Genomic DNA, 26,081 nt, shown 5'->3' with positions numbered 1-26,081 from the left:
GTGTTGCCGGACCAGGACCGTCCGATCCGAATCATCCGATACTGATTAGCAGCCTAGCAGGCCTGGCCTGCCGCTGCCGCCTGCCGATTATTCTAATTTCTAAATCTAATCGCGAGAGCGCCGCCGGCCGCTGCAATCTCACCGAGTCGCCGAGCTGCATGCGAAATTGCCCTGCCGCAATCAAGTCTGCATGCAACGACTCCACCTGCCTCTGACCATCTGACGGCAGTCGGCAGGTCTTCTCCACAACGTCACAACAGTCAACAGAACTACAAAAGGCAAAAGCTACCGCCAGGTAATGTAATGCTAGGTGACTGGCTCTATGATTTGTGTGCAATTGGGTCAATGATTTGTTAAATGTTAATTTAGCTTTGTTGCTTTGTAATTCATGAAACAGGGAGTCCTATTTATTTATCATCATATCATGTCTTCTAGAAATAGAAAATATGAGTCAGGTAATGAAAAGCGCAAGAAGAAACAAAGGCTTGAGCAATTTGCTTGGACTCAAAAGGGTGCTCTTGATAGATTTGTTGTTAAGAACTGTCAAACTAGTGCACAAGATGAAACTCCTTAGGCACATAGTGATGGAAATCACGGTGATAACACAGACAACGTTGAAGCTCACACTTTAGGAACTGAATCAGTGCAAGTTAATCCCAACAATGCGGATGGTGTTGATGCTACCCTTGATGGATCAGCTAGTATTGAAAGTGACAATGATTTGAGGGTTCCTTTTCAGCCTAACATATTTGATCCAAGATATTGGGATGGACTAGATCAAAAACAGGTTGATATTTTGGTCCAAAAGGGTCCTAAAAGGGACTTGTCTATTCAGAAAGGTCCTAAAGATAGGTTATCAAGGAGGTTTTCTGCAGCATTATATAGTAGAATTTTATCAAATCGGGAAACTTGTGATAGAGAATGGCTGGTATATTCCAAAGAGCTTGATAGAGTATTCTGTTTTTGTTGCAAGTTATTAAGAAAGGGGCATTTAAGGAGTCAGCTAGCAAATGAAGGTCTGAGTGATTGGTCACATGTTGGCACTCGACTTAAAGATCATGAAACTAGTGCTGATCATATTACAAATATGGCTTCTTGGTATGACATGCGTCTCAGATTTGATAACAACCAAACTATTGATAAAGTTGCTCATAGAGAAATTGAGAAGGAAAAGGAACATTGGAGGAAGGTTTTGTTCAGAATTATTTTGATTGCAAAATTCCTTGCAAAGCATAACTTAGCATTTCGTGGCACCAATAGCAAGCTGTATCAGGACAGCAATGGCAATTTTCTAGGCATGGTTGAAATGATGGCTGAATTTGATCCGGTTATGCAGGAGCATGTTCAACGCATAACAAATGATGATATCCATACACATTACCTCGATCATGGCATCCAGAATGAGGTAATAGATTTGCTTGCTGCTTCTATCAGGTCTGAAATAATTAGAAAAATAAAGGAATCAAAATATTTCTCAGTTATCCTTGATTGTACCCCTGATATAAGCCACCAAGAACAAATGTCTTTGATCATAAGATATGTTGACACATCTTCAGATTCTATTTGCATTGAGGAATCATTCTTAGGTTTTCTGGATATTAATGATACTACAGGCCAAGGGTTATTTGATGTTTTACAAAATGAATTGAAGAATCTTGACCTTGATATAGACAATGTGAGAGGACAAGGATACGACAATGGATCAAATATGAAAGGGAAAAATATAGGGGTACAAAAGAAAGTTTTGGAGATCAATCCTCGAGCCTTTTATTCTGCTTGTGGCTGTCATAGTCTTAATTTAGCACTATGTGATATGGCAAAGAGTTGCGGTAAAGCAAAAGATTTTTTTGGAATCATACAACGTATCTATACAGTATTTGGTAAGTCCACTAAGAGATGGCAAATTTTAAAAAATAACATATCAGGATTCACTCTCAAGCCATTGTCAGCAACTCGTTGGGAGAGTCGTGTTGACAGTGTTAAGGCTATAAGGTTCCAAATGCAGGATATACGAGAAGCTTTACTGGAAGTGTCAGATACTGATAATGATGCAACAATATGTAGTGAATCTAAATCCTTGGCGACCAATGAGCTTGGTGACTTTGAATTTATAGTGGCAATAGTTATCTAGTATGAAGTATTATCTGCTATTAATTTGGTCAGTAAACAATTACAAGCAAAGGATATGCTTATTGATATTGCTATTGAGAAAGTGCAGGGGTTGATTTCATTCTTCACTAAGTATAGAGAAACTGGTTTTCCAAATGCATTAGAATCTGCAAAAGAAATTGCACGTGAGATGGATGTTGAACCAACATTCCGTACCAAGCGTAAAATCAAAAGGAAACGGCAATTTGATGAGGCACCTGAAGATGAATCTATTGCTTCACAATCTACAGAGGAGTTAATTAGAATCAATTATTTTCTATCCATTGTTGATCAAGCGAGTTAATTAGAATCAATTATTTTCTATCCATTGTTGATCAAGCTATTGCTTCACTTACAAAGAGATTCGAACAATACGAGGGATACGAAAAAACTTTTGGTTTTTTGTTTACTTCAAAGAAATTATGCTCCTTAGATGACAAGAGTCTGTTGTCTTCTTGTGCTCATCTTGAGGCTGCACTTAAGAGTGGTGACCATTCTGATATTGATGGCAAAGAATTACATGTGGAGTTAAAGTTCCTCCAATATTTCATTCCAAAGGAAGACATGGGTCCTCTTGATATTCTGAAGTTTGTGAAACGGATGGGCTGTTTTCCTAATGCCCTTGTTGCATACAGAATTTTGTTAACTATTCCTGTAACAGTTGCATCCGCAGAACGAAGCTTTTCCAAATTGAAGTTGCTAAAGACCTACATGCGCAGTACTATGAAACAAGAAAGGCTAAATGGATTGGCAACAATTGCGCTTGAAAATGATCTTCTAGAGAAGATTAAGTATGAAGATATAATTGAAGATTTCATTTCGAAGAATACTATACGAATGATGATTTTTAATGGAAGCTAAGAAGTTATCAGTAAGTAAGATTCATCATTTAATCGTTTTGTACGAATACTTATGGTATTACTCTACGTGCACTTTAGCTTTTTGCATTTTATAAATATAGGTCCCACTTTATGTTTTGCACCAGGATCACAAAAACATAGGTACGGGCCTGGTGCACACCGTGCTGCAGCAGCCGGCTGATGTCGTGGAGCTCGGGTTCTGCACTGCCGACGCGCACGGCGCCAGCCTCACAGCCATCCTGTCCGACGGCATTGCCCCGCACTCGCCCGTGCCCTCAGCGACGCACGCGGCGGCGGCGGCGAGCAGGATAGCGAGCACAAGGAGACCACCCTTCGTCCTCGTCACACTAGCCTGGCTTGCGGATGAGGGAGGGAGGGAGAGACAAACCAAGCTTCAGCCATCGCATATCTAATATCTTCATTCCTAACGTTAGTAAAAGATGCCTGCCTTCCCAAAGGACTTTTTACTGACCACAAAACGACGCCTCTCATTTTTCTGTCTGCTGTTGGACGGTCGATCACTCGATCAGGCACTGTGCTCGTGTTGTCCTAACTGCTACCTAATTCCGCGCGATGAGATGCAAAAGCCGTGCTGCTTATTGTCACGGCTGCACCGCACGCCAGCTCCCTTTATGACCGAGCAGAATCAGAGTACAGCACCGGATGAATATGCATGATTGCTACAGTACCGCATAGTAGTGAACATACAAAGTAAGGTATTAGACTATTTCTACAAAAATATTCATTACAAGACTACACCGATAACTTCTTAGTAAACTTTTTGGACTGGAACATGCTAAGAAAAGTATAATGAAATAGAAAGATCAATTTATGAGAAAATATTATGATACACTGATCCCAAGATTATTAACCCTCTTATTGACAATGAACTCGTATCTTAGCTACACCTGATATTTGACCGCACCAAGTGGATACGTTAGTTGAAAAATCAAGTATGATTTGGAAAATATATATTTCTTGATTGTTTTGTAGCATTTTCTTAAATTTAAAGCTAATTATTTTGCAAAAGTGGGAGATAGTAGTCCGCTAAATTTGGAACAAGCATGCTTTTGGAGGTGAATGGTAAAAACAATGTTGACACCTTGTGGCATGTAATTACTTCAGTACAACCTTCAAGAGTATATGTTGTAATGGAACAACTTGAATTTCAATTGCAAGACAAAATTGAATATTGGACTTATATCGTGATGATTGTTTTATTGTAGGTGTGAGACCATCAGAGGCTATTCCATGCAAGGTAAGTCTTTGTTGGTGTCAAATGAACGTAGCCAAATGAGGGATGTACTTGCCCAAGTGACCCCATGCATGGGTTCTTTATATTGTGGAGATGGGAGGATATTTTTATTTCACCCTTAGTAGGAATAAAAAGAGAAATATGCCCCTAGCTTATGCACATGGGCTAGGCTTTTCGCCAACAAAGTAGCCCCTTAGGTGCTAGGTTTTTGGTGTTACCATAAAAACTAGTAGGCACAACACATGAAAAAGCCTAGAACAACATGATACTTTTGGCGGTGAGAAACGCTCCCATGATTTCATCTGCGTGTAAGCCTCGCTAAAAAAATCATTCACGCAACATAGTAGGAAAAAGGGTGTGGAGAAAGTACACTTTACGGATCTAACTATATATATAGAAAAGCTAAAGACTAGACTCAAGATTATCTTAGAGTCTCCTTAGTGTTGACAGGTTCTTGATGACGAAGGATAGAGGCTCTTGTTACATCCCATATTTTCTTGTAAGATGTTAAATTGTGCAAAAATCTCAAATTTTGAAATCTTCTTGCGTGAGGTGTGACAATCAATCAAACCCAGGCCAAAGTAATTTAAAATGTCCTCAATTTAAGTTCAGTAATCCAAACTTGTGCATTTAAATCAGTTCATGAGTGCATGTATGATTTGGATTTTTTGTACTTTCTGTGGATTTGAATTTCAATCACGATCTGTTTAGTTGGTCGAGCACCAAATTTTCAGTTCACAAACGGTGGAGATGTGAATCATTGCACAACGTCTATCTTTCAATCAGACTTATCGAAAAAAACCATTTTTATTTCGACAGTGCAGGACTACATCTCTGGACCCTGAACAGAACTACATGGAGTACGTATCTAGTGATACACTCATCATACATTCATGCTAGAGTTCCACATGGATGGTACTCGCAAGTCTCGTTTATTGGTAACACAGACACAGAATCACAGACGGACACGACGACTTCGTGCTTCGGTAATTTTCGGACATGTTATGCATCAGCCCTGGAGTCATCACTTCTCATGGCAGAGTGTAGGCTGTAATACAAAGATGAACAATTGGTTAGTGCATTGTGCAGCTGGTAACCTGGTACTGCTGATGGTAATTCTCTGAAAGATCGAAGCAACAAGTGAAGAAAAAACTAAGATCATCAGGAACAATGACAAACTGTTGTAGGCGTCATGAGCTAGCGAGTCGTGGCTTTGCTTACCTCCGCACTTGTAGCCGACGGGGCGGTCGGCGATGTTGCAGCGCTTGGGGATGGTGATGGCGACCTCGGGCTTGATCCCGGCGCTCCTGGCGGTGCTGGACAGCATGACGGCGCAGAGGCACTCCCGGCTCTGCTTCCCGATGGTGCGCACCGCGCTGCAGCAGCCGGCTGACGGCGCGGAGCTCGGGTTCTGCGCCGCCGACGCGCACGGCGCCAGCCTCAGCGCCATCCTGTCCGGCGGCGTCGCCCCGCACTCGCCCGCGCCCTCGGCGACGCACGCCGCGGCCACGAGCAGAACAGCGAGCACAAGGAGACCACCCTTCATCATCGTCACACTAGCAGGCTAGCAGCACCTACGCGCTTTGCTTCTTCTCCTGTGATTTGCGTGCAGCTGCTTGAGCTGATGGCTTCGACATGCTGCCGAGCCGCTGCTTATATAGCGGCGTCGAGAGTGTAGCTGTAGGCGTGTAGCGGCCATCAACCGACGCCATGATGGCCGGAGGCGACGGTGCGGCGAGCACTAGCGCGCACCGTCCCCGCGGCGTGGCAGCACGGGGCGCCTCGTCCAGTAGCGTCAGGCAAGCTCGGCCACGCATCTCGGCCGGCTCAGTGCGCGCCGGTGGGTGGCCGTCCCCGCGCGGGTCCATGGCGCTGCAGCAGCTTTTGGGCCGGAATTCGAGGAACAGAGTCTGAACGCCGTGGCAATGGCGCCGCACGCATGGCACGTCGGCGTGCCCGATCGGCGATGATTTTTTAAAATTTTAAACCTTTTTAAATAATATTTTAAAAATAACTCGGAACAAATATTTTCATCTCGTGACCCTTTTGATCACACCGGCCCGCGTGACGTGACAAAATAATATTATCACACCACGTGCACTGGTGTGACAAGCCTGCCACGCTTGCGCGGCGAGATGACATGGACTCCTCTTGTAACGCCACTGCATGTGGCGCGACAACGTGGTTCTGTCGCACCACTTTGCATGGCATGATGAGAGCAGCCTATGTCATATCGTCGCGCTAGCGTGGCAGGCTCGTCACGTAGTGTGACAACGTTATTTTGTCGGACCACGCGCCGGCGCGACCAAAAGGATCTCAAGATGGAAATATTTATCCGGAGGGGTTATTTTTAAAAAAATTAAAAAAATTAAAATTAAAAAAATTCCGGATCGGCATGCGCGGTCGCTTTGAGAGCTTGGGAATTGGAAAGGGCGTGTGAAATGGCTCCCTGACCCTGATTGGGTCGTTTCAGTGGACGCCACGGAGTGATGTTGGTTGCTTAAAAGTGCTTCGTCTGCGCTCATTCTAGCAAAGAAAAATTAGCAGCAAGGGTAGTGGTTCCTTTTGTTTTGTTTAGCTGCTGGAGGTGTCGGTGGTGGTGTTAATAACATTTGCTTAAAGGGGGCACTCGCGCAAACGAAGCGCGCAGCTTTTTAGTTTAGTTTGCTGTACCATCTAATATCTTCGCTTCCTTTCTTTCAGCTGGGGCTAAAACAAAGTTTCGTTCAATAAACAGGTTGTATATCAGTGCAGTCATGCAGCCTAACTGCCTAGCTCGATTTTTTTTTTCATACCTCACTGGACCGTCATGATATCTAAGGTTTTCGTTTTGTGGATCAAATTTGCAAAATAGAGACCTATTATTTGGCAAATCCGGAGCACCGTAAAAAGAACGCGTATATTTTGAAAAAAAAAAACATACACACGCGCGCGCGTGGTTGTGAAGAATGAAGGAAGACAAGGAAGAAATCTTAAGCAAAAGAATGGGCCGGTCCTTTCGAGAGAGAATTTTGACAGCCCAAAAGGCCGAAACTGAGTCAACCACGCGCGAGAAATTGGTTATTTCCCATGGCCCAGTTACAGAGTTGTCTTTCCCAAATCCCAGCCCGTTAGAGGAATCTCTTCCTGGTGCAGTGGACTGTACTCGTCGTGAAATGCAGACTGGCAGTCAGCAAGCGTGCCATCTGTAATTCAAAAGAAAAAAACAAAAATCGGGCGCACGGATTCACGTACCCTCCCACCACGGCGACCACGCACACAAATAACCTCTGATAATCATGAATACAAACGCGTAACTAAAAAAAATGCAGTAGGAGTATATGCTGAGCAGCAAGGTACGTTACATGATGCCACGTTTACAGATTGCACCACACAGTACATTCCATAGGGAAAAAAAAACGATAGACAGGCAATGGCCATGGCATTTCGGATCATGGATCGACGGCGTCCAGAATTTCAGATGCCGACAACACAGAACAACACATTTTTTTTCTTTAAAACATAATGAAGCCACCAAACAGCAACGCCCAAGCCACGAGCTCGCGGTCGGGACGGGGCCTTCCTCTGCCTGGTGGCTGACGCGTCGACCCTGATCCACATATCAGGCACCCAGTGTCAGAAACGAGTACGTCACCCTCTCCCGAGGACGAGGAGGGTGCATCCTGCTCTGCCTCCGCGCGGCGGGGAGCCGAGCGCCTGCCCCGGCCACGACGAACAAGAAACCGCTAGCTTTGCGGTGAAAGAGGATCTGTTATCCCTAAGAAGGCCGTGGTGGCACGTCCGCGTCCGGCACGGCTGGTGGGTTTGGACGCAACAGGACCTGCTGGGATGAAAACGGATCGGATGCGAATGGATATACGCGGATACGAATACAGATAGTTATTTATCTTGTCAGATCGAATTCGAATACCCTCCATTTGAATTAAGTATCCGGATTTGGTACGGATAGATACGAATATTGAATATCCGAATTCACATACGAACTATCCATCTAAGGGTTGTGCCCCCGGTTGTCCCAAACTCCCTGTGAGCGATCCGCAGCGCCGCGAAGAAAAAGATGCACGAAGGGTGGTGGCTCCATCATTGTTGTTTTTTTCTTCCTCGAGGATGATGGTTCCTTGTTTTCATCTCGCAAAAAGAAATATTCGTTGAATATAATACTAGGCATGTCATTTATTCGATTGGTGTGATACAAACGGAGGAGGTACTACGAGTCAGTGCACACAAGCATCTCTAACCGAGTTTGTCCAAGAAGCTAAGACGAGTCTTATTTCGAGGATGCAAGACTACATCTCAGGGATCCCTGACGGCTGACACTGACTACACTAGAGTACGCATATCTATCGATACACTCGTCACGCTGCAGCTCGACATGGATGGTAATCTCTAGTCTCGTTTAGTGACAACACACACATGCTCTGACACGTCACCATCACACAACCTCGTGCTTTACTCATACTGGGACGGATCGTGCACCGGTGCTCGAGTAGTTCTCGCAGCTCATGGCAGTGTGTAATCTGTAACAAAGAATAGAAGAAGTATCAAACGCTAACTCTCATTTATCTGTTCTGCCAACCGTTATTGAAACAAAGAAGGGAAGGATAATCAAGGTCACTAAAATTAATGAGTTGACGCTGCCGCTTGAATAAATTACCTCCGCACTTGTAGCCGACGGGGCGGTCGACGAGGTTGCAGCGCTTGGGGATGGTGATGGCGACCTCGGGCTTGATCCCGTGCTTCATGGCGGCCTTGGACAGCATCACGGCGCACAGGCACTCGGGGCTCTGCTTCCCGATGGTGTGCACCGCGTTGCAGCACCCGCTCGACGGCGCCGAGTTGGGCTTCTTCGCCGCCGACTCGCACGGCGCCAGCTTCTGCGCCACCTTCTCCGGCGGCGACGCCCCGCACTCGCCCTTGCCGTCCGCGAGGCACGCCGCGGCCAAGACCATGGCGACCACCAGGAGGAGCCCCCTCATCGTCGCGACGCGGCAGCTCGGCTGATCAATGGTCACCACTAGCAGCAAGGTGCTTGCTTCTCTTGTGACTTGTGTGTGGTCTCATGGCTGCAGCGCCGCTGCTGCTTATATAGCGGCGTCGACGCTAGTGACCGGGTGGCCTCATGATGGCCGGAGTCCGGAGAGGGATCGGTGGGCCGAGCACTAGCGCGCACCGCCGCGGCGGCGTGGCGGCACGGGGAGCGTTGCCCAGTAGCGGCGCGCTACCTCTCGGCCACGCAGCTCAGCTCGGCCGGCTTCAGTGCGCGCTGAACAAAGTTCGAACGCCATGGGCATGGCTACCGGGCGCCGCGCGCGCATGGCACGTCGGCGTATCCGGTCGGCATGCGCTGCCGCTTTTGGGAGCTTGAAAAATTGGAAAACATTGCGAAGTGGCTCTCTGATGACTGATCCCGTAGTTTGGGTGGATACCACCGTGTGTTGTTGACTTTTTGTCTAAGTGCTGCTGCTGCGCTATAATATATGTCCTTCCAATAGGATCTAACTTAGGCTTGCTAAACTTTAGTTGCTAAACGTTGCTAAACTTTAGCAAAGCTGTTTGGATACTCTTGCTAAAAGGCATTTAATAAGCTGTAAAAGGACCTATCTACCCTTATTAAAGGTGCGCAGGAGGGGGGAGACAAGCAATAAATGAGGGGTATATGTTGTCCAGCCCACCTTTTAGCAAGTTTTAGCAACCCAAAACTTGCTAAAGTGCTAAACTTTAGCAACTCAACTTTAGCAAGTTTTAGCAAGAGTGTTTTGCAGTTTAGCAGCTCAAAGTTGCTAAACTTTAGCATCTAAAGTTTAGCAAGGTGGCAGAAAACAGGCCCTTAGTGTCATTGAATTCTCTAACAACCTAATTTTTATTGCATCATCACTGCAAAAAAATTACCCCCTCCGTTCCAAAATGCAGGTTATTTTGGTTTTTCTAGGTATATAGATTTTGCTATGTATCTAGACATAACCTTATATTTAGGTGCATAGCAAATCTAAAAAATCCAAAACGATCCACATTTTGGAATGGAGGGAGTGGGGGGGGTTTGTTTGTGGCTAACAGTGGTAGTTAATATTTGAATTATAGTTACTTCCACAGTTTTTTTCTACCACTGTAACTAAAGTGCAAACAAAAATTCCTACGTTATAGAAAGTTATTACACACTCTTCAGCAAAACATAAATCTTGACATGAATTCGAGACACTAAAATTGAGTTGTTGGAAAACTTTATTAAACTTAGCTTTTTTTTTCTCCTCATGACTTAACAAAGCATTGAACACATTAACATGTACAATCTTTAACTTTCTGTCTGTCTTTAAAGTTATATCCAGAGATATATGAAGCTCTCATACGAGAAATAAATTCTACACTACTAGTTTGTAGCACACATTACAAAGTGCGCGAACAAATCTAACTGTAATGTTGAGTGGATACAAGATTTTATAAGTTCCATAAAGGAGTGAATTTAAAAAGTGAGTGAGTGCATATACCCCCACTGACATAACAATACAGATATCTCTATGTCTAACGTCTTTGCTATGCACCAATATATATACGAAATCTCACCCATTTCTGATTTTTTCTTTCACAAGATAGATTATCAGGCCATCACAGTTGGTATTAGAACCTTCTAAACTGTCACGAGCTTAATTGAGGATCAAAACGAATGGGAACGAGCACGTTACCAATTCCCATATCCACATGACATCTTGATATATTCGGCCACCACACGAACACAAATAAACACTAAGCCACACCGGGACACATTCACACATCATTATGGTACTATTTTTAAAAATGAACTAGGAGAGATGCCGATTATATTAAAAAAAGATGAATGTTTAGATTGAGCAATAAAACAACAACACAACCCAGCATGTCAACAGTTGACACATTCATTATGGTACTACCAGCTTGCTGCATGCCTTGCCTGCACAGCTGCACTAGACGTGTGCGTTATGCACGGGCAGCACGTCTGAACCAGGAAGCGCCATTAGCTAGCAGTCAGCAGCCCACCATATACTACCGCATAACACTTCACCAGATAGCACAACAGTTGACATTATCAATTATCATTCACCACAGAAATACTTTCTTCGATATAAACACAGGATACAGTAAATCAAGTCACTCTGGAAGTTCTCTTAGCAAGGGACATCATGCCATCTTCCAGCGTAATCCATGACACAGAAAAGAACAACGAGATGACAGCCATGGCAACGGCATTCCGGACTTGGAAAAGAGTATCCATAATTTTCAGATGCCTACAGCAAAAGACAACACGAGACAGCCATTAGTTTAACCCCCCAACTGCATTTGCACTGCAGCCTAGGCCTTGGAGCCATCCGGGGCAGCGGCGAGCTCACGGTCACGGGCGGCGGCGGCGGCGCCGCCACCCCCAGGGTGCACCCTGCTGCGCGCGAGGAGGAAGCCGAGCGCGTGCCCGGCCACGGCGGCGAGCAGCACGCCGCCGTTGAAGGACATGACGGCCAGCATGACGAGATACGCCGTCCCCATCCTTGCGGCGTGCGCGGCCGTGAGCAGCGCGGCCGAGGACGCCGGGGCGCCGCGCCCGCCGTCACGGCCCGCGCCGGCGGCGCCGCGGCGGGCGACGCACCGCGAGGCCGCGGCGAGCGCCTCGGTGAGCGCGGCGAGCGCGAGCACGAAGAGGAGGCAGAGGGCGTAGGCGCCCGCGCCGCGCGCGCCGGGCCACCCCGGGAACAGCACCACCGCGCGGTCGCCCCAGAAGAAGGTCATGTGCATCATCCCCATGTGCGAGCCCGCTGGGGGTGGCGCCGCCGCCGGCGCCGCCTTGCCCGCGTGGGCGCCCCCGTGCGGCGGCGCCATCGCCATCGGGCCCATGCCGCCGTCCCCGCCGCCGGCCATGCCCTTTCGCTGCTGGATCCTGGCTGGGTGGACTTGTTGTGTTGGCTGGCTACTAGCGCCCAGCCCCGGCGAACGGATCTCTATAACCAAATCCTATCGAGCAGCGAGGCCGGACGAGGCGGGGACTGGGTGGACACGGGCGGGGGACGCAAGGGGACGCGCGCGAGTACGTGACGTGATATAGTGGTGGCTGGCCACGGTGGGGGTACGGGGAAGGACTTACTGAAATCAGGGGAATCGCGAGGCGGGCACGGCGAACAGCGAAGCAGGGTTTGGCCGGCCTCAGGCAGCGCCCGTCTCGTGACTGAACAACTGGGCAACTGGCCTAGGAGCGCGGGGGACCCGGCGGCGGGCTGAGCGGTGGAGCTGCCGTCAGGGTGCACGCCGACGACGTTGCTGCTAGAGTGCTAGTGCAAGGCAGGCGCCTGCGGTGGGGCACGAGCGATGGCCCCCGCCTGTCGGTGGCAGGTGCAGCGGCTGTATGGACGGAGCCATGGAGGAGCGTAGGCTAGTTTATCGCTTTGGAATCTAACGATGGCAGCGTATTTAAAGTCGATTGTAACAGGCATCTCGGTGTGAGCTCCGTGCGGAACCTTTTCCGGTGCAGTAACTGTGCATTGTTGGGCGTGTTGAGCTGATGCCAAGAACCTCCTGCCGGAAGCATCTCGCCTCACGCACGCGGTCCATTCGCTTTACCATTTTCTTGAAGGAAAAAAAAAACTGTTCATTCACTCCAGCTCTCGAAACCGAACATATGATCTCTCATCTCCAACCTCTCCGATCCGATTCTACACTGATTTGTGCGGAACCTTTCCGGTCCAATAACTGTGCATTGTTGGGCGTGCTCTGCTGATGCCAAGAACCTGCTGCCGGGAAGAAGCATCACGCTTTTCAAAAAAAAGAAGCATCACGCTTTTATTATTTATGTTCCATACTTGATAATTATATATCTTTCATGTAGTAGTTTTTGACATATCAGTTTTAGCTATTCCCTATAATTTCATAGATAAAATATTATATAGAACTTCATGGGTGGAATCATGATGAACAAAGCTAAGTAAAAGATGACCCAGGACAGAATTAGGTGCTTAATATGTTGTCTAAAATTTAGATCAATTATTTATGTATCTTAATGACCTTAAATGAAAAAAAATCAAAACTACAAAGTTGTAAATCTCATCGAAAGCAACAATTTTCATATAAAAAACATCTTCATCCAAGTTCATATGAAAAATATATGATTTTTCTAAAATCAGAGCTTGTCAAGATAGTGTTGTCACGCTGGCGGAAGTGGCGTGACAAACTTATCACGTGGAATATGTGATGGAAGACACTTTCCATGCGCTCCGATGTGGCGCACTTTGTCATGCCATTGCACGTGGCTCGACAGAGTGTTCTTGTCACATATGCGAACCGACATGATCAAAAAAGTTCAGATCTATAAATATTTGTACGGCTGTTTTTAAAAAAATATTAATTATTTTGCAAAAAAATATTAATTAGGAAAAGTTTGAAAAAATAAAAAAATCTGAAGAGTATACAACGCGCGCGTTAGAACACTTGCGACCCGATTAGCACATATCCCCCATCCGCTTAGCTATATGTTCTCTTGTCCTCTAGGTTGGAGGAAAAAAAATGTTGTCCTCTATGCAGCGAGAGAGCCAACGGCAAAAGACCCACGTCGTATAGTTCGCGGCCTAGTCTGTTCCTGGCCGGTTTATCCTGAGCGGGCCCTGCTCGTCAACACATCGGAAATCTTATCAATCTTCTGAAATATTTTTAAGTACCTTCCGATGTTTAAGATTCGTGCAAACATTCACGTTCGTTGAATCACCACCACCTAAACCCTAGCCTCACTCTCTCCCACCCCTGCCTATGATGCCACACCCCACGCGGGGCCCACGCCACCGCGCTGCCCTGCCGCTTCCCTCGCCGACCCCTGCATGCGGTGTGCCGCTGCCCCAACCCATGCGCCTGCCGCCGTGGCCCTCGTGCTGGCTCGCCGGCCGCGCAGCCTTTCGCGCGCCGCCGCCGGAGAAGAAGGCGCGGCCGGTGGTGAACTTTTTCTAAAAAAATATTGAAACTATTTTTTTTTACAAAAAATGTTGTCAACTTTTCTTAAAAAATGTTGGTTCAACTTTTTTCAAGAAAATGTTGGTTAACATTTTCTTGAAAAATGTTGAGGTTCAACATTTCTAAAAAAATATAGCTTCAACTTTTAAAAAAAAATATTGGTCAACATTTTTTATCCAATATTTTTCCAGTTGAAATGTTGAATGGGCCATCATCAGTTGGGCCTTGGTGGCTTTGGAGGGGAACGGAACTGCGAAGCTAGCTCTTGCTGGGATTTATAATCTAATCGCTTAACCATCTTCCGGTAGATAATATGAGCTCCCAATACACGAGCCAAAACAACACAAACGTATCATCAACGGAGGGCTGAAAAGGCCGAGTTTGATTTTGACACGACTCGTGCGCAAGACAACCACTACTGAAAAATTGAGTATTCGTCCCGAGCCTTAGTATCGGTTGTTTATTGGGCAGCTACTAAAGTGAGCATTAGTACCGAGCCTAACGGCTAGTCCCCGAGGAGCCCCCTGACCCCCTTTAGTACCAGGTGGAGGATTCAACGGTACTAAAGGTCACAAATTAGTATCTATTGAAAACTCCAACCGGTACTAATGTGCCTGAGAGCCTTTAGTACCAGGTGGAAGCTCCACCTGGTACAAATTGGTGGGTGGGGATCCGAAATTTGGTCTTCACTGGATTGAAGTCCGCACGCGTCCGCTCCTCTCCCCGTCCGCTCGTGACTCTCCCTCTTTAATTTCTCCCGAACGACCTCCCTCTCTCTCCCTTCTCCCCCGGTCCCTTCTCTTCCCCTGGTCCCTTCTTTCCCCGATCCGCTCCTCATTGGATCCCATTCCAGGCGCCCCTCCCCTCCCCTCCCCTCACGACTGCCTCTCCCTTATCCCCTCCGCGCACCTCTCACTACGACGCCGGTGAGGAGCGGCGGCGGGGCGAGGTGAGGCGACAGCACGGCAGTGGGGGAGCGCAAAGGCGGAGTGGCGGGTGACAGCGCATGGAGCAGCAGCGGGCGACAACGCGTGGAGCAGCAACGGGCGATGGCGCGTGGAGCAGCGGGATATGCAACGCGGCGCGGATCTGCAGGCCAGCGCGGTGGGAGAGCACGGAGGCGCAGCGGGGGTGCCGGTGAGGCGCGGCGGCGGGGCTAGGTGAGGCGACAGCACGGCGGTGGGGGAGCGCAGAGGCGGAGTAGCGGGTGACGGCGTGTGGAGCAGCAACAGGCGATGGCGTACGGAGCAGCGGGATCTGCAACGCGGCGCGAATCTGCAGGCCGGCGCGGTGGGAGAGCACGGAGGCGCGGTGGGGGCGGCGGGATCTGAGGGGTGGCGGCGTGGCAGGACGAGGTGCGTGGCCTCACCTCTCTCTCTTTCTCTCTCTCTGGGTGATGGCGGCTAGCTGGGCGAGGGGGTCGCGGGGGAGGCGAGGCGGCAGGGATGAGGGCTGGGACCAAGCTCGACCGATGAGGAGGAAGGGTGGCTGGCAGTGATGAAGACGAAGGGTGGCCGACGGTGACGAAGACGAAGGGTGGCCGGCGATGACGCGGGGGCGGCGAGGACGAGGGTCGGGACCTAGCTCGGCCGATGAGGAGAAAGGGGGGCCGACGGTGATGAAGACGAAGGTTGGCCGGCGATGACGCAAGGACGGTTGGGACGAGGACTGGGACCAGGCTCGACCGACGAGGAGGAAGGGTGGCTGGCGGTGACGAAGACGAAGGGCGGCCGACGGTGACGCGGGGCTGGCAGGGATAAGGGTCGGGACCAGGCTCAGCTGACGAGGAGGAAGGGCGGCCGGCGGTGACAAGGAGGAAGGGCGGCCAGCGGGGACGAGGAGGAAGCGTGGCCGATAGTGACGCGGGGGTAGCCGGGTGGGGTCCTTAAATTAGTACCGATTGGTATAAACAACCGGTACTAAAGGGCTGTAGTACCAGTTATTTGACTCGGTACTAAAGCGGGTTAAAGGGGGTTTAGAGCAACTCCAAGAGTTTCCAAAAAAATTCTTCCCCAAAATAAGATATTGGGGGCTATACTAAATTTTTTTTCCCCAAAAGCATACCAGACCACAGCAGATCACTAAAAACTACTCCTCAATAATTCAAAACAGGCCATATCATCGGATTGGACCCATTAAAATCAGTTCCAGCGCCGTCCTGCATCCACCGAGTGACGCATCACGCATCCTCCGAGTAACAGAGGGTGACGGCACATTACAAATGTTGTAATTGTTCTGTTCACTTTATCTTAATTCATTGCTAATCTCGGTACCCGTCTGTGTCATGGCCAAATATGGTTGATTTTATTTATTTTATATCTTTCTTCCTCCAGGCATCACGCCAGACCTGCACTCCGGTGTGGGAGGAGAGGAGCAGGGAACATGATCTTCTCAGAAATGAAAATGACTATTTGATCAGCTAAATCTGTTCAGGTCGTTGGCGGAGTACTTTGTCCCCGTGGCGGTGGACGGCGACGTGGAGCACAGCGATGCCGCCGGGCTGCAGGGTGCGCTCGATCTCGGCGGCGAATCAGTCCAGGTAGAGCGCGTGGTCCAAGTCGGTGGAGAACTGGAAGAGGAGGGCCGCGCCGGCGCTGGGAGAGGAGGGCAGCCGCCGGCTGGAGATGGCCACCGCTGCTGGAACCAACCGCCAGGAGAGGAGCGCGCCAAAAAAAGAGAGCGGGAAGGGGTGCGGGAACGGAGCTCGGGCGATTGGGGGAACACCGCGCGTCACAAAAATATGCGGGACGAGGGATGTTTTTTCGAATCGCTAATCTTTTGGGAGAGTTTTGATTGGACTGTTGGAGTTAGTTTTTTCTTTTTTTAAGGATAAAATTTGCAGTCTCTTGAAGTTGCTCTTAGACCCGGTACCAAAGACCCATTCCCTAGCAGCGAGAGCAGCATTAACCCCTCATGCAGTCATGCGGATCCTAACAACCTTCCTAACAAAATCAGATTCCAGCCGTCAGACTGTGTCCCATCCCATGCCACCTCCGCGCCGCCTGGGCAGCCTACTCGCTGCCGCATCTAGGCCTGCAAACCTACAGCGACGACACCGAGGATGGCTCCTCTTCCAGCGAGGAGCTGCGCCACTCGGCCTCGACCGGGGCGCGGTGGCGGCACTCGTACGGCGACATCCTTCCTCTCGTCACCGGCGGTGTCGTCCCATGCGGTAAGCCACGGCACGCTAGCGGAGGCGGAGGCGACGACGAGCAGGCCGACACGTTCCTCCGGCGCTACGAGATGGCGCCAGGCTACGTTAGCTTTGAGGACATGAGCGACACCGCGGCGTTCCGGGACAGTAGCGGCCGGCCGCCCGAGGCCGCCATCAGCGACCCGCTCGTGAGGACGGCGTCGCGGCTGTACGTACGCGTGCGAGGCGTTCAGGCGGCAGCAACCCCGGCGGCAGCGGTCGCCGGGGCCGCTGGGGACCCACCGGGGCAGCGGTCGCCGGGGCCGCTGGGGACCCACCGGGGCAGCGCCATGCACGGGTTGGTCAAGAAGTACTGTGCACTCCTTCGGTTTTATCGCGGGCATCTTCTGTTGTGCGATCCCGATTTTTTTTATTTTTTTTATTTTTTATTTTAGTATTTTGTAAAAATATATATCCTAATAAAAAAAATTGCAAATCTATACCTGTACTGCCATTTGAAACGGCGGAAGATGTACTGTAGCAACCTACCGTCAGTTGAACCGGCGGTAGCTTCCCTCCTCTGAGCCGTACACTTTCAAATAATTTTAGTTATGATGTTTTGAAAATGTACTATCCAGAGGAGGAACCGGTTCAACTAACGAACCGGCGGTAGGTTGCTACAGTGCACCTCCCGCCGACGGCGGTATAGATATAGATTTGTAATTTTTTATTAGACTATATATTTTTGCAAAATACTAAAGTAAAAAATAGAAAAATAAAAAATATTCTGCGATCCCCTCGTGATGAGCGAGTCAAATCGATCAGTGGGCCAGAAGCCCAGATTAGGTTCGGCTAGTTAGCTATTGATTCTTCCTTTAGTTGGCATTAGATCTTAAAAGCTAATGACATCAAGCCTGTAAATAGGCAAAAGCTAATGCTAATTTGCTAGTTATTTAGAGATTGATTGTCATGATTCACATGGTAGCAAGTTTTCGTTTTCCATAGATCTATCCTTCCTGCACTTTTGTTTTAGAAAAATTCAACTAGAAGCAATCGACGGAAGCATGAATCGGCAGCATGCATGCCGCAGCACGACCAGATTATATATTGTGAGATTGTGTACTGGATTTATATGCTAAATGGGTGTGTTGTATTTCTTTCTCTAGAATCTAGTACTCCCTCCGTTTCAAATTATAGGTCGTTTTGACTTTTCTAGATACATAGATATTATTATGCATCTAGACATAAGGTATATCTAAGTGCATAACAAAGTCTATGAATCTAATAAAGTCAAAACGACCTATAATTTGGGACGGAGGGAGTAGCTTCTAGCGGTAACTTCATCATGCTCTAATTTTTTTTTCTGCCAAAACGATTAAGGCTAAAACCTCGTGGTGGCTTTTCTTTTAAGAAATAATCATATTTACGGCTTATGCAACTATTATTTGGATCGGATAATTCTGTTGGAATCAACAACGTTTTCATAACTCAACACATGAATCGTGGGAGTAAATTGTTACTGACAATTTGAACAAAAAATTTACAAGAAGCAATCTATGTTTCTAGTTGAACCTACAAGTTTTATCCATATATAACTCATCTATGTTCAAATCTACACTTTGAGCGTGCGCCGTTTTTTGACGTCTTAGTTTGGGCGGCGGCGCAGATGCAACTGTGATGAGCTATGATCAGCAGCCAAGTACGCTCATATATTATCAAAGAAGATTACATATGTGCACCACACTTTAGAAATTACTCCCTCCATTTCAAATTGTAGATTACAAACTATAATTTAAAACGAAGAGATAAAGAAGACGTACATCGAAGAAGAGAAAAACAATTCTGAAGTGGTGGCACCCGCCGCGCTGCCGAGTCGAGGCCACGCTAGTCGTAGAGGGGCTGGAGACCTGTCGATCGCACCTGTAGCGCCAAATATAAACACGCGTCTCCTAACAACTTTCCAATACCCTAACTATACTCATCTACCCATCTAATCCGTTCTCGCCGCCCGTTGCGCTCGGCGTCGCATGGACGGCAGCCATGGCGAAGAACACGCAGCCGCTCCTGATCACCCACAACCACGATGATACCGGATCATCCTCCAGTGGGGAGCTGCGCGGCGGCGAGGTGCGGCGGCAACGTTCCTGCGGCGACTTCCTTCCCATTGGAGGCGGCGGCGGCGGCGGCGGCGGCTCATCCTCTTCCAGCGGGGAGCTGCGCGGCAGCATTGCCCGCCCGGGCGAGGCGCGGCGGCGCTCCTGCGGCGACCTCCTTCCCATCGGAGGTGGCGGCGGCGGCTTTCCCCGTGGCAAGCCGCGGCACAGGAAAGGAGGTGACGAGGCGGCGGAGGGGGCAGTAGGTTACGTGAGCTTCGAGGACGTGATCGGCACCGCGGCTTTCCGGGACGGCATCGGCAGGCCGCCCGAGGCCGGCATCAGCGACCCGCTCGTGAGGACGGCGTCGCGGCTGTACTACGCACACCAGGCGCCCAGGCTGCGGCACCGCCGGCAGCGGTCGCCGGGGCCTCTGGGGACTCGCCGGGGCAGCGCCATGCACGGTCTCGTGAAGAAGTACGTGCACCCTTTCTTCAGCTTCATCGCGGGGATCTTCTGTTGTACTGTCACCTCCTCATGATCAGCAAGTCAAACCAGGTGCGGCCAAATTAGTGTTTGGCTCTTTTCTTTTAGTTGACATAAATCTTAAAACTAGGAGGATCAAGTCTTTCGAATAGTGGTCATGTGATGATGGAAGGCGAAAGCTGATACTAATTGGCTAATTAGTTACTACTTAGTACTAGTTAGTTGTCGTTATGATCCATCATGATCCACCTTAGCTGGAATTCTCTTTCTTTTGTTTCGACACACTGTCGAATGTGTATACATATAGTAGCTCATATTAGGAAAGTTTATTTAGATTTATATATGTTACAAAATACTTATTTATTTACAACTTTGGTTGCAACAGCTGTTTGGATCTGTATCGGTAAATCCTATTGGAATAAAAAAAGACTTTCAATAACTATGCACAATACAGGGAATGAGCAGAACAACCACATTGCAGTGTGCAGCATTGCAACAAGCACGCGAAGCGATTGTTGCTGACAATGTGAACCCAAAATTTACAAGAAGCAATCTATTTTTTCCGATCGAACCTACAAGTTTTGTTCATAATCCACCTACAATCTGTTTCACAATGATTTGCTTGTTCCTAACTAAGCCTATGCCAGTAATCATTTCAATTTCTGTGCTATACATCCACTTGCTAAATTTTGGTCTGCTAGTAGCCACTACGTGGTCGCCGGTGCCTCCCACCGTCCCTTCTTTCACCACCAATTGCGTAGTCGTCAGTGAAGCTCGGCCTCTCAGCCCGGTCACCTCTGAACGAGAAGAAACTCTGCGCCACCACCAGAAACAATCACACATATTAACAACTGAATGTCATAACCTCTGAAGAGGAGAATGAACAAACTGTTGGAGTTATTTTACCCTTGTTCTTGATCCTCTAGATGCCTGCGACCGGACATAGTCAAGCGCCCGGAGGAAGAGGTCGTAGCCCCTCTCAGTGAAGTTCTTGAGGTAGAAGACAAGGATGTCACCAGCGTTGGCGCGCAGGTACTGCAGTCTCGCCTCGATGTTGGGCTGGTACTGCATCACCAGTGGCTGGAGGAACGTCTCGTACACGATGTCTGTTCCCTGGTTCATAACAGAATGATTTTTTTTTTCAGAATTCAGTCAATTATATTGGAAGGCACACTATGGTTCAAAAAATAATTCTGACATAGATCAACAGATTGCGGGTATGCACATCCACGGCTTTCTTGCTGCACTGCAGTTAGTGTTATGTGTTTCTAGTGCATACCCTTGTCTTTGGGTACCACAGGTACACGAGGAAGGCAAGCTTGAGCTCGTAGTACATTGGAATCCTGTTATTGGAATGGAGGGAATTGTCAGACCACAACCAATTTTCTTAATGAAGGTATGGTTGGTGTTTTGGTGATTACTTGGAAATCAGAACACCGGCAATTTCGTCGAACATGACCAGGAGGACTAGGATAATCCTGCAAGGTTGATGAAACTCGTCAAACTTGGCAAGACCAAAATCTCCAAGCACATCACAGTATGTCAGGTCAGACTTTCAGTTTATCATCCTAAGACCTAAGTCAACCACCCCAAAAGTTTTAGCAGATAAAATGAAGATCTTGTGGTTCCGCATCCCATTCCCATATGAAATGAAATTGCTACAGCCTACATGTTCCTTCTTCTCAGAAGAAAAAAAGAATCTGCTACTGAATTCACACCAAGCGAAACAACACTGTACCTACTAGATAGAAATCAATCCCCTTTTCTGGACGGGCACTAGGTTTGCTGCCAGATCCAATTCTCTCTATTAGTTTGATATCGAATTCGAATTACTCCCAACCACCAATTAAGCAAATCGCAGAAGCTAAAATGGATCAATTACCCAGAGATACAGGCTTCTGAATCATTACCAATACTCGCACCAGAACCGGAGCTGGTCAGCCCGGCCGGGCCGCTGCTCGATCGCCTTGAAGCACTCCAGCGCCGGCATCGCGTATCCGAACAACAACCTGCAGCCACACAATAAGCAGATGAGCCATGCACAGCCCTCTTCTTCCAGGAACAGGGACCAAACACAATAGGAAGCACCGCACGGCGTCGAGAAATTCCACCAAATTTCAGGCAAGAACGGCCCGGAACAGGGATGGAAGGGGCACTCACGTGAGGAATTTCGTCAGGAGTTCCGTCGACATCTCGAAGCCAGCGGGGAATTCACCGCAGGAAGAGGAGGAGGAGGGCGAGGTCTGTCTGAGTTCTCTTGAGTTCTTGCTTCTTGGGCGCCCAAGACGATGGCCTAACCGCCTTGCCTAGATGACCTGTTTGGTGTCTGATGACTTGCTTACCTGCAAAGTTAGAGGCGATGAGACAAGTGCCGGCCGGTGGTTAGCTCAGCGGCTCCGGCACCGGCAGGATCTCCATCTCTCTGGTCCTGGGGCGGAAGAATTACGGATTTGCCCTTGCAGTTGCATTAGATGGCCAATGATGGGTGGGGGCATCAGTTGGGGCTTTACTGCCTTTTGGATCTAGGACACATGATTAGTTGTGGATCAAGGGATGCTTTGTGAATATACTAAAGGGAAAGCTGAGTTTTTTTTTTGTTAAAAAAAGGGAAAGCTGAGTTGGGTGTGTGCAAAGCAGAAACTTAAACAAAATAGGGGGGGTCAATAATTTAGGCATAATTTGGTGCCATTTGGTGTGATGTGACATAAAACCCACCAAAAACTAAAAGTGAGGTCTGAGTTAGTGAGTAACAAGGAGAGTCATACAGTAACGGTATCTTCTCTATGTAGTCAGTCATGACCCACTCTATCCGTTCGGATATGAACTGTTCTATTAAGTGCGGGGACATTTTATTTTGTGAGAAGTTTTCAGGTGCTTTCTGATTAATGATCGAATTAATATCAAGAGCATTACATTTGAACCAACAGCAGAGGAGGCACTGCTCTTTAAGCTTTTTTCTTTTCAGCAGGCAAGATCTTGATGAGATTTGATGTTTATGTAGTTGTACGATCACATCTTGTTACAATTTTAGTTTGTGTACAGTACTGATTTGCGTTCCCTGGCAAGAGAGAGTTTCTGTAGTGGTCCAAGTATATGCACCTCTGAATCCTTATCCATGAGTTTGTGGCTTTGTGCTCAGAGACTCCGAGTTCAGCGTCCTCTACTTTTTCTCATTGGTATTCCCTCTGTTTCAAATCGTAGGTCATTTTAGCTTTTTTAATTCATAGATATTATAATGCATCTAGATATAGTGTCGGTCTAAGTACATAATAATATTTATGAATGTAGAAAAGTCAAAACGACCTACAATTTGGAACGGAGGGGTACCGAAGAAAAGATTTATATTCTTTTTTTTCAGTAGCAAAGACAGCACTGCAGTAAAGACAACAGCAAAGACCAAACAAAGCAAATCCTAGCCCTTGTTTAGTTCATCCCCAACTCCCAACTTTGGCACTATGCAAAAAGAAGATTCCCCATCACATCAAACTTGCGGTACATGCATGGAGTACTAAATGTAGATGAAATTAAAAACTAATTGCACAGTTTTGTTATACTTTGCGAGACGAATCTTTTGAGCCTAATTAGTCAATGTTTGGACAATAATTCACAAATACAAACGAAACGCTACAATGTGCTACAGTGCCGGCACAGTAATTTTGGCACTTCCAATTTTAACAACTAAACAAGGCCTAACTGCTGTCCCTGGAATCTGAATTGATGGATCCAATCCTTGACTCTACCATAGTGCCCTCCCTGTAAAGTTGTTAGTACTCTTCGTATTAGGAAAGTTATTATAAGGCGATAAATCCCAGAGAGATCAACCCCTCCTACGCGAAGTTTAACCAAACAAACTGTTGAGCCTGCATCCACAGGATCGGTGAAATATAACTTCAGAACATTGCTCGTTTTGCAAGAAGAAACCCATGTTACAACCCAACCCATCCCTGGATCTTTCACTTTTGTGCACACGTGCACCAACATCTGGGCCTGGGATCTGATAATGGGCCTGGTTTGACTGTACCTGTTCATCTCCATCAGCAGCAGCAATTCTGATGGTGGAGCCTGTGTAGTATAGATCCATGCGTACCATCACGCGTTCACGCCATGGCACGTACGCATCAAACGGATGGGGGCGGGGTACACAGTTGGTTACGTTAGGTGCTCGCGCGATCTCGACGTTGCCTACGGCAAAGGACCACGAACGGTGCGGTCGCTGTTGCCGCCAAGGCCGGCGGCGCGCCCACCGATGAACGGAGGCGGAGAAGCCCGGCCGGCCGGTCGGAGGTGATCGGCGCCTCGGCGGATAGCCAGCCCGTCCTTGAATTTTGTATGGAGCTTCGTCGATCATCGTGAGCGTCTCCGGTTTCTTTCTTGTGTCGTTGCAGGCACACCTTGCGTGAACAGGCAGGGGACGCAACCGGCTGGCCTGTGAGCCTGTGACTCCAATCGTGCAAGCATCTCTGGGTCAGTAGTAGCCTGTCTCCGTAGCTAGGCTAGGAAGCTTGGCTCTTCAGGGCCCCACGGGAGGAAGGTTACTTGCGCCATGTTTAGTTCCCTCCAAACTCCCAACTTTGACACTATGCAAAAAGAAGATTCCCTATCACATCAAACTTGCGGTACATGTACGGAGTACTAAATGTAGATGAAATCAAAAACTAATTGCACAGTTTTGTTGTACTTTGCGAGACGAATCTTTTGAGCCTAATTAGTCAATATTTGGATAATAATTCATAAATACAAACGAAACGCTACAGTTGCGCATTTATGGCAAAATGCCAATTTTGCCTATCCCAAATTGGGAACTAAACAAGGCCTTGGAAGGATAGCTGCACTGGTGGTCTAATGCCAGTAAACGTCCGGAAATTTTACGTGGAATTGTGGAATGTGGGCTACAAATTAACAGAGCTTCTTAGTTGCAGGTGCACTTTTGGTTTAAGTGTGATCTTAGACTTCCTGAACTATACGGCACACGGTCATTCTGCTCGATGGAAATTTTCACACATGTAACTCTCGGTCTCGGAGGCCGGTCAGCACGAGAGTCGAACTCGACTGGCACAGTTCGCCGTGGATCGGAAGAGAACAGCTGGGACCTCGCCTAGCTGGAGCTGGTATTGCTCGCTCGCGCGCCATGTCCTGCGAGATTGTCACGTCATGATAAGCAGCTACAGATTCATGGGCCCCCTGTACGCGTCTTCCACGCATTCAAGGCAAGCCCGGCACCGAAAGGGACTGCCGCTGACGACGTGGGGGCAAGGCCTTATTTATTGACTAGTATTCAGTAGGCTCGGTCTATCGAGCGCCACCCTCACCCAACTCAACTCGGAGTAAAACCCAACACTATGAAGCACTTGCCACCGTATCAACTACACTGGCAATTGTTATACAGATTTACTCCTCAAACGTTTGATTTTTAGTTATCTCTCCATCATCCAAACTTTATATTTGAACTTGAATTAAGGATGGGGATTCGGGGTTAGGATTTTGGGGTTTTCGGGGTTGGGTGGTTACCTCCATGCCCAGCGGTAGAGGAAGCTCCGGGGAAGCTCGCCGGCTTGCGGTGGAGGTGGAAGAGACGGCGGCGGTGTGGGCGCCGCCAGAGCCGAGCAGTGGAGGCGGCGAGGGCGTTAAGCTCCAAGAGATTAGCGCCGGCGGCAATTCGTCGGCGGAGGCAGCGAAGGCCGCCGGAGCCAACAGGAGGCAGGGGAGCTTTGGAGAGGGAGGAAGAAGAAGGACGCGGGGGCAAAGGCCACCGGAACGGGGAGGTGGGAGCGGCTCGTGAGAGGCGGCGGAGCCCGCCGGAGCCAGAAGGGAGGCAGGGTGCGGCGGGAGAGACAGAGGAAAGAGGCATCGTTGGAGGAGACGGATGACGGAACGGTTCGGGAAAGAAGATAAGAAGGGGTGGAGGTAGAGCAGCGGATCTAAACCATTGATTGGCAATCGGAGGGCAAAGGAATAGTTATTGGGAAATAGCTAAATCTCAAATGTGAGGTATAGACAGATCTTTATACTCTTCCTACCCTAGCTATTTGATAGTCGGAGCCGGTTGATCTCCAGCACCCATGGCTAGTGGCATTCCTCGACCTCATGTTTACCACTACCATCGGATTGATCTACAGCTTAGAGTCTTCTTCTAAGGGCATTTGGAACTTTGAGTC

At 48.3% G+C, this 26,081-nt stretch overlaps 4 protein-coding genes and 1 pseudogene across 4 annotated transcripts; 1 reads left to right on the top strand and 4 right to left on the bottom strand.

Moving 5' to 3' along the window:
* The first annotated feature begins 446 nt into the window (after positions 1 to 446).
* On the top strand, positions 447 to 3,421 carry LOC140223464 (uncharacterized; annotated as a pseudogene).
* A 1,630-nt stretch (positions 3,422 to 5,051) lies between these two features.
* Positions 5,052 to 5,901, bottom strand: LOC117863048 (non-specific lipid-transfer protein). Its single transcript, XM_034746625.2, has 2 exons — positions 5,485 to 5,901; positions 5,052 to 5,311 (listed from the first exon to the last, which is right to left on the bottom strand). The coding sequence occupies exons 1-2, from the start codon at positions 5,810 to 5,812 to the stop codon at positions 5,295 to 5,297; spliced, it is 345 nt and encodes a 114-aa protein (XP_034602516.1). The 5' UTR covers positions 5,813 to 5,901; the 3' UTR covers positions 5,052 to 5,294.
* A 1,786-nt stretch (positions 5,902 to 7,687) lies between these two features.
* LOC140220041 (non-specific lipid-transfer protein-like) lies at positions 7,688 to 9,335 on the bottom strand. The gene is made up of 2 exons (XM_034746627.2): positions 8,918 to 9,335; positions 7,688 to 8,780 (listed from the first exon to the last, which is right to left on the bottom strand). The coding sequence occupies exons 1-2, from the start codon at positions 9,237 to 9,239 to the stop codon at positions 8,764 to 8,766; spliced, it is 339 nt and encodes a 112-aa protein (XP_034602518.1). The 5' UTR covers positions 9,240 to 9,335; the 3' UTR covers positions 7,688 to 8,763.
* A 1,965-nt stretch (positions 9,336 to 11,300) lies between these two features.
* LOC117862957 (copper transporter 6) lies at positions 11,301 to 12,589 on the bottom strand. Its single transcript, XM_034746516.2, has one exon. It carries the CDS (start codon positions 12,139 to 12,141, stop codon positions 11,584 to 11,586), a length of 558 nt encoding a protein of 185 aa, XP_034602407.1. The 5' UTR covers positions 12,142 to 12,589; the 3' UTR covers positions 11,301 to 11,583.
* Positions 12,590 to 20,384: 7,795 nt separating this feature from the next.
* Positions 20,385 to 22,388, bottom strand: LOC117862769 (putative HVA22-like protein g). Its single transcript, XM_034746284.2, has 6 exons — positions 22,087 to 22,388; positions 21,837 to 21,935; positions 21,348 to 21,404; positions 21,206 to 21,269; positions 20,833 to 21,039; positions 20,385 to 20,740 (listed from the first exon to the last, which is right to left on the bottom strand). Exons 1-6 carry the CDS (start codon positions 22,116 to 22,118, stop codon positions 20,624 to 20,626), a joined length of 576 nt encoding a protein of 191 aa, XP_034602175.1. The 5' UTR covers positions 22,119 to 22,388; the 3' UTR covers positions 20,385 to 20,623.
* Positions 22,389 to 26,081: the final 3,693 nt, after the last annotated feature.

This window comes from Setaria viridis, chromosome 7, assembly GCF_005286985.2.
Source record: "Setaria viridis chromosome 7, Setaria_viridis_v4.0, whole genome shotgun sequence".
NCBI classification, from domain to species: Eukaryota; Viridiplantae; Streptophyta; class Magnoliopsida; order Poales; family Poaceae; genus Setaria; species Setaria viridis.
The sequence above is the reverse complement of the archived record's forward strand: the minus strand, read 5'-3'. Positions and strand labels throughout refer to the sequence as shown.

What these genes read in the sequence shown, in the direction of transcription:
- LOC117863048 (XM_034746625.2), bottom strand. Translation starts at nt 5,812, where the DNA reads ATGATGAAGGGTGGTCTCCTTGTGCTCGCTGTTCTGCTCGTGGCCGCG.
- LOC117862957 (XM_034746516.2), bottom strand. Translation starts at nt 12,141, where the DNA reads ATGGCCGGCGGCGGGGACGGCGGCATGGGCCCGATGGCGATGGCGCCG.
- LOC117862769 (XM_034746284.2), bottom strand. Translation starts at nt 22,118, where the DNA reads ATGTCGACGGAACTCCTGACGAAATTCCTCAC. An exon ending in CTCCTGACGAAATTCCTCAC is followed by an intron (nt 21,936 to 22,086) that starts GTGAGTGCCCCT and finishes GTGTGGCTGCAG; the next exon opens with GTTGTTGTTCGGATACGCGA. An exon ending in CGGTTCTGGTGCGAGTATTG is followed by an intron (nt 21,405 to 21,836) that starts GTAATGATTCAG and finishes TCAACCTTGCAG; the next exon opens with GATTATCCTAGTCCTCCTGG.
- LOC140220041 (XM_034746627.2), bottom strand. Translation starts at nt 9,239, where the DNA reads ATGAGGGGGCTCCTCCTGGTGGTCGCCATGGTCTTGGCCGCGGCGTGC.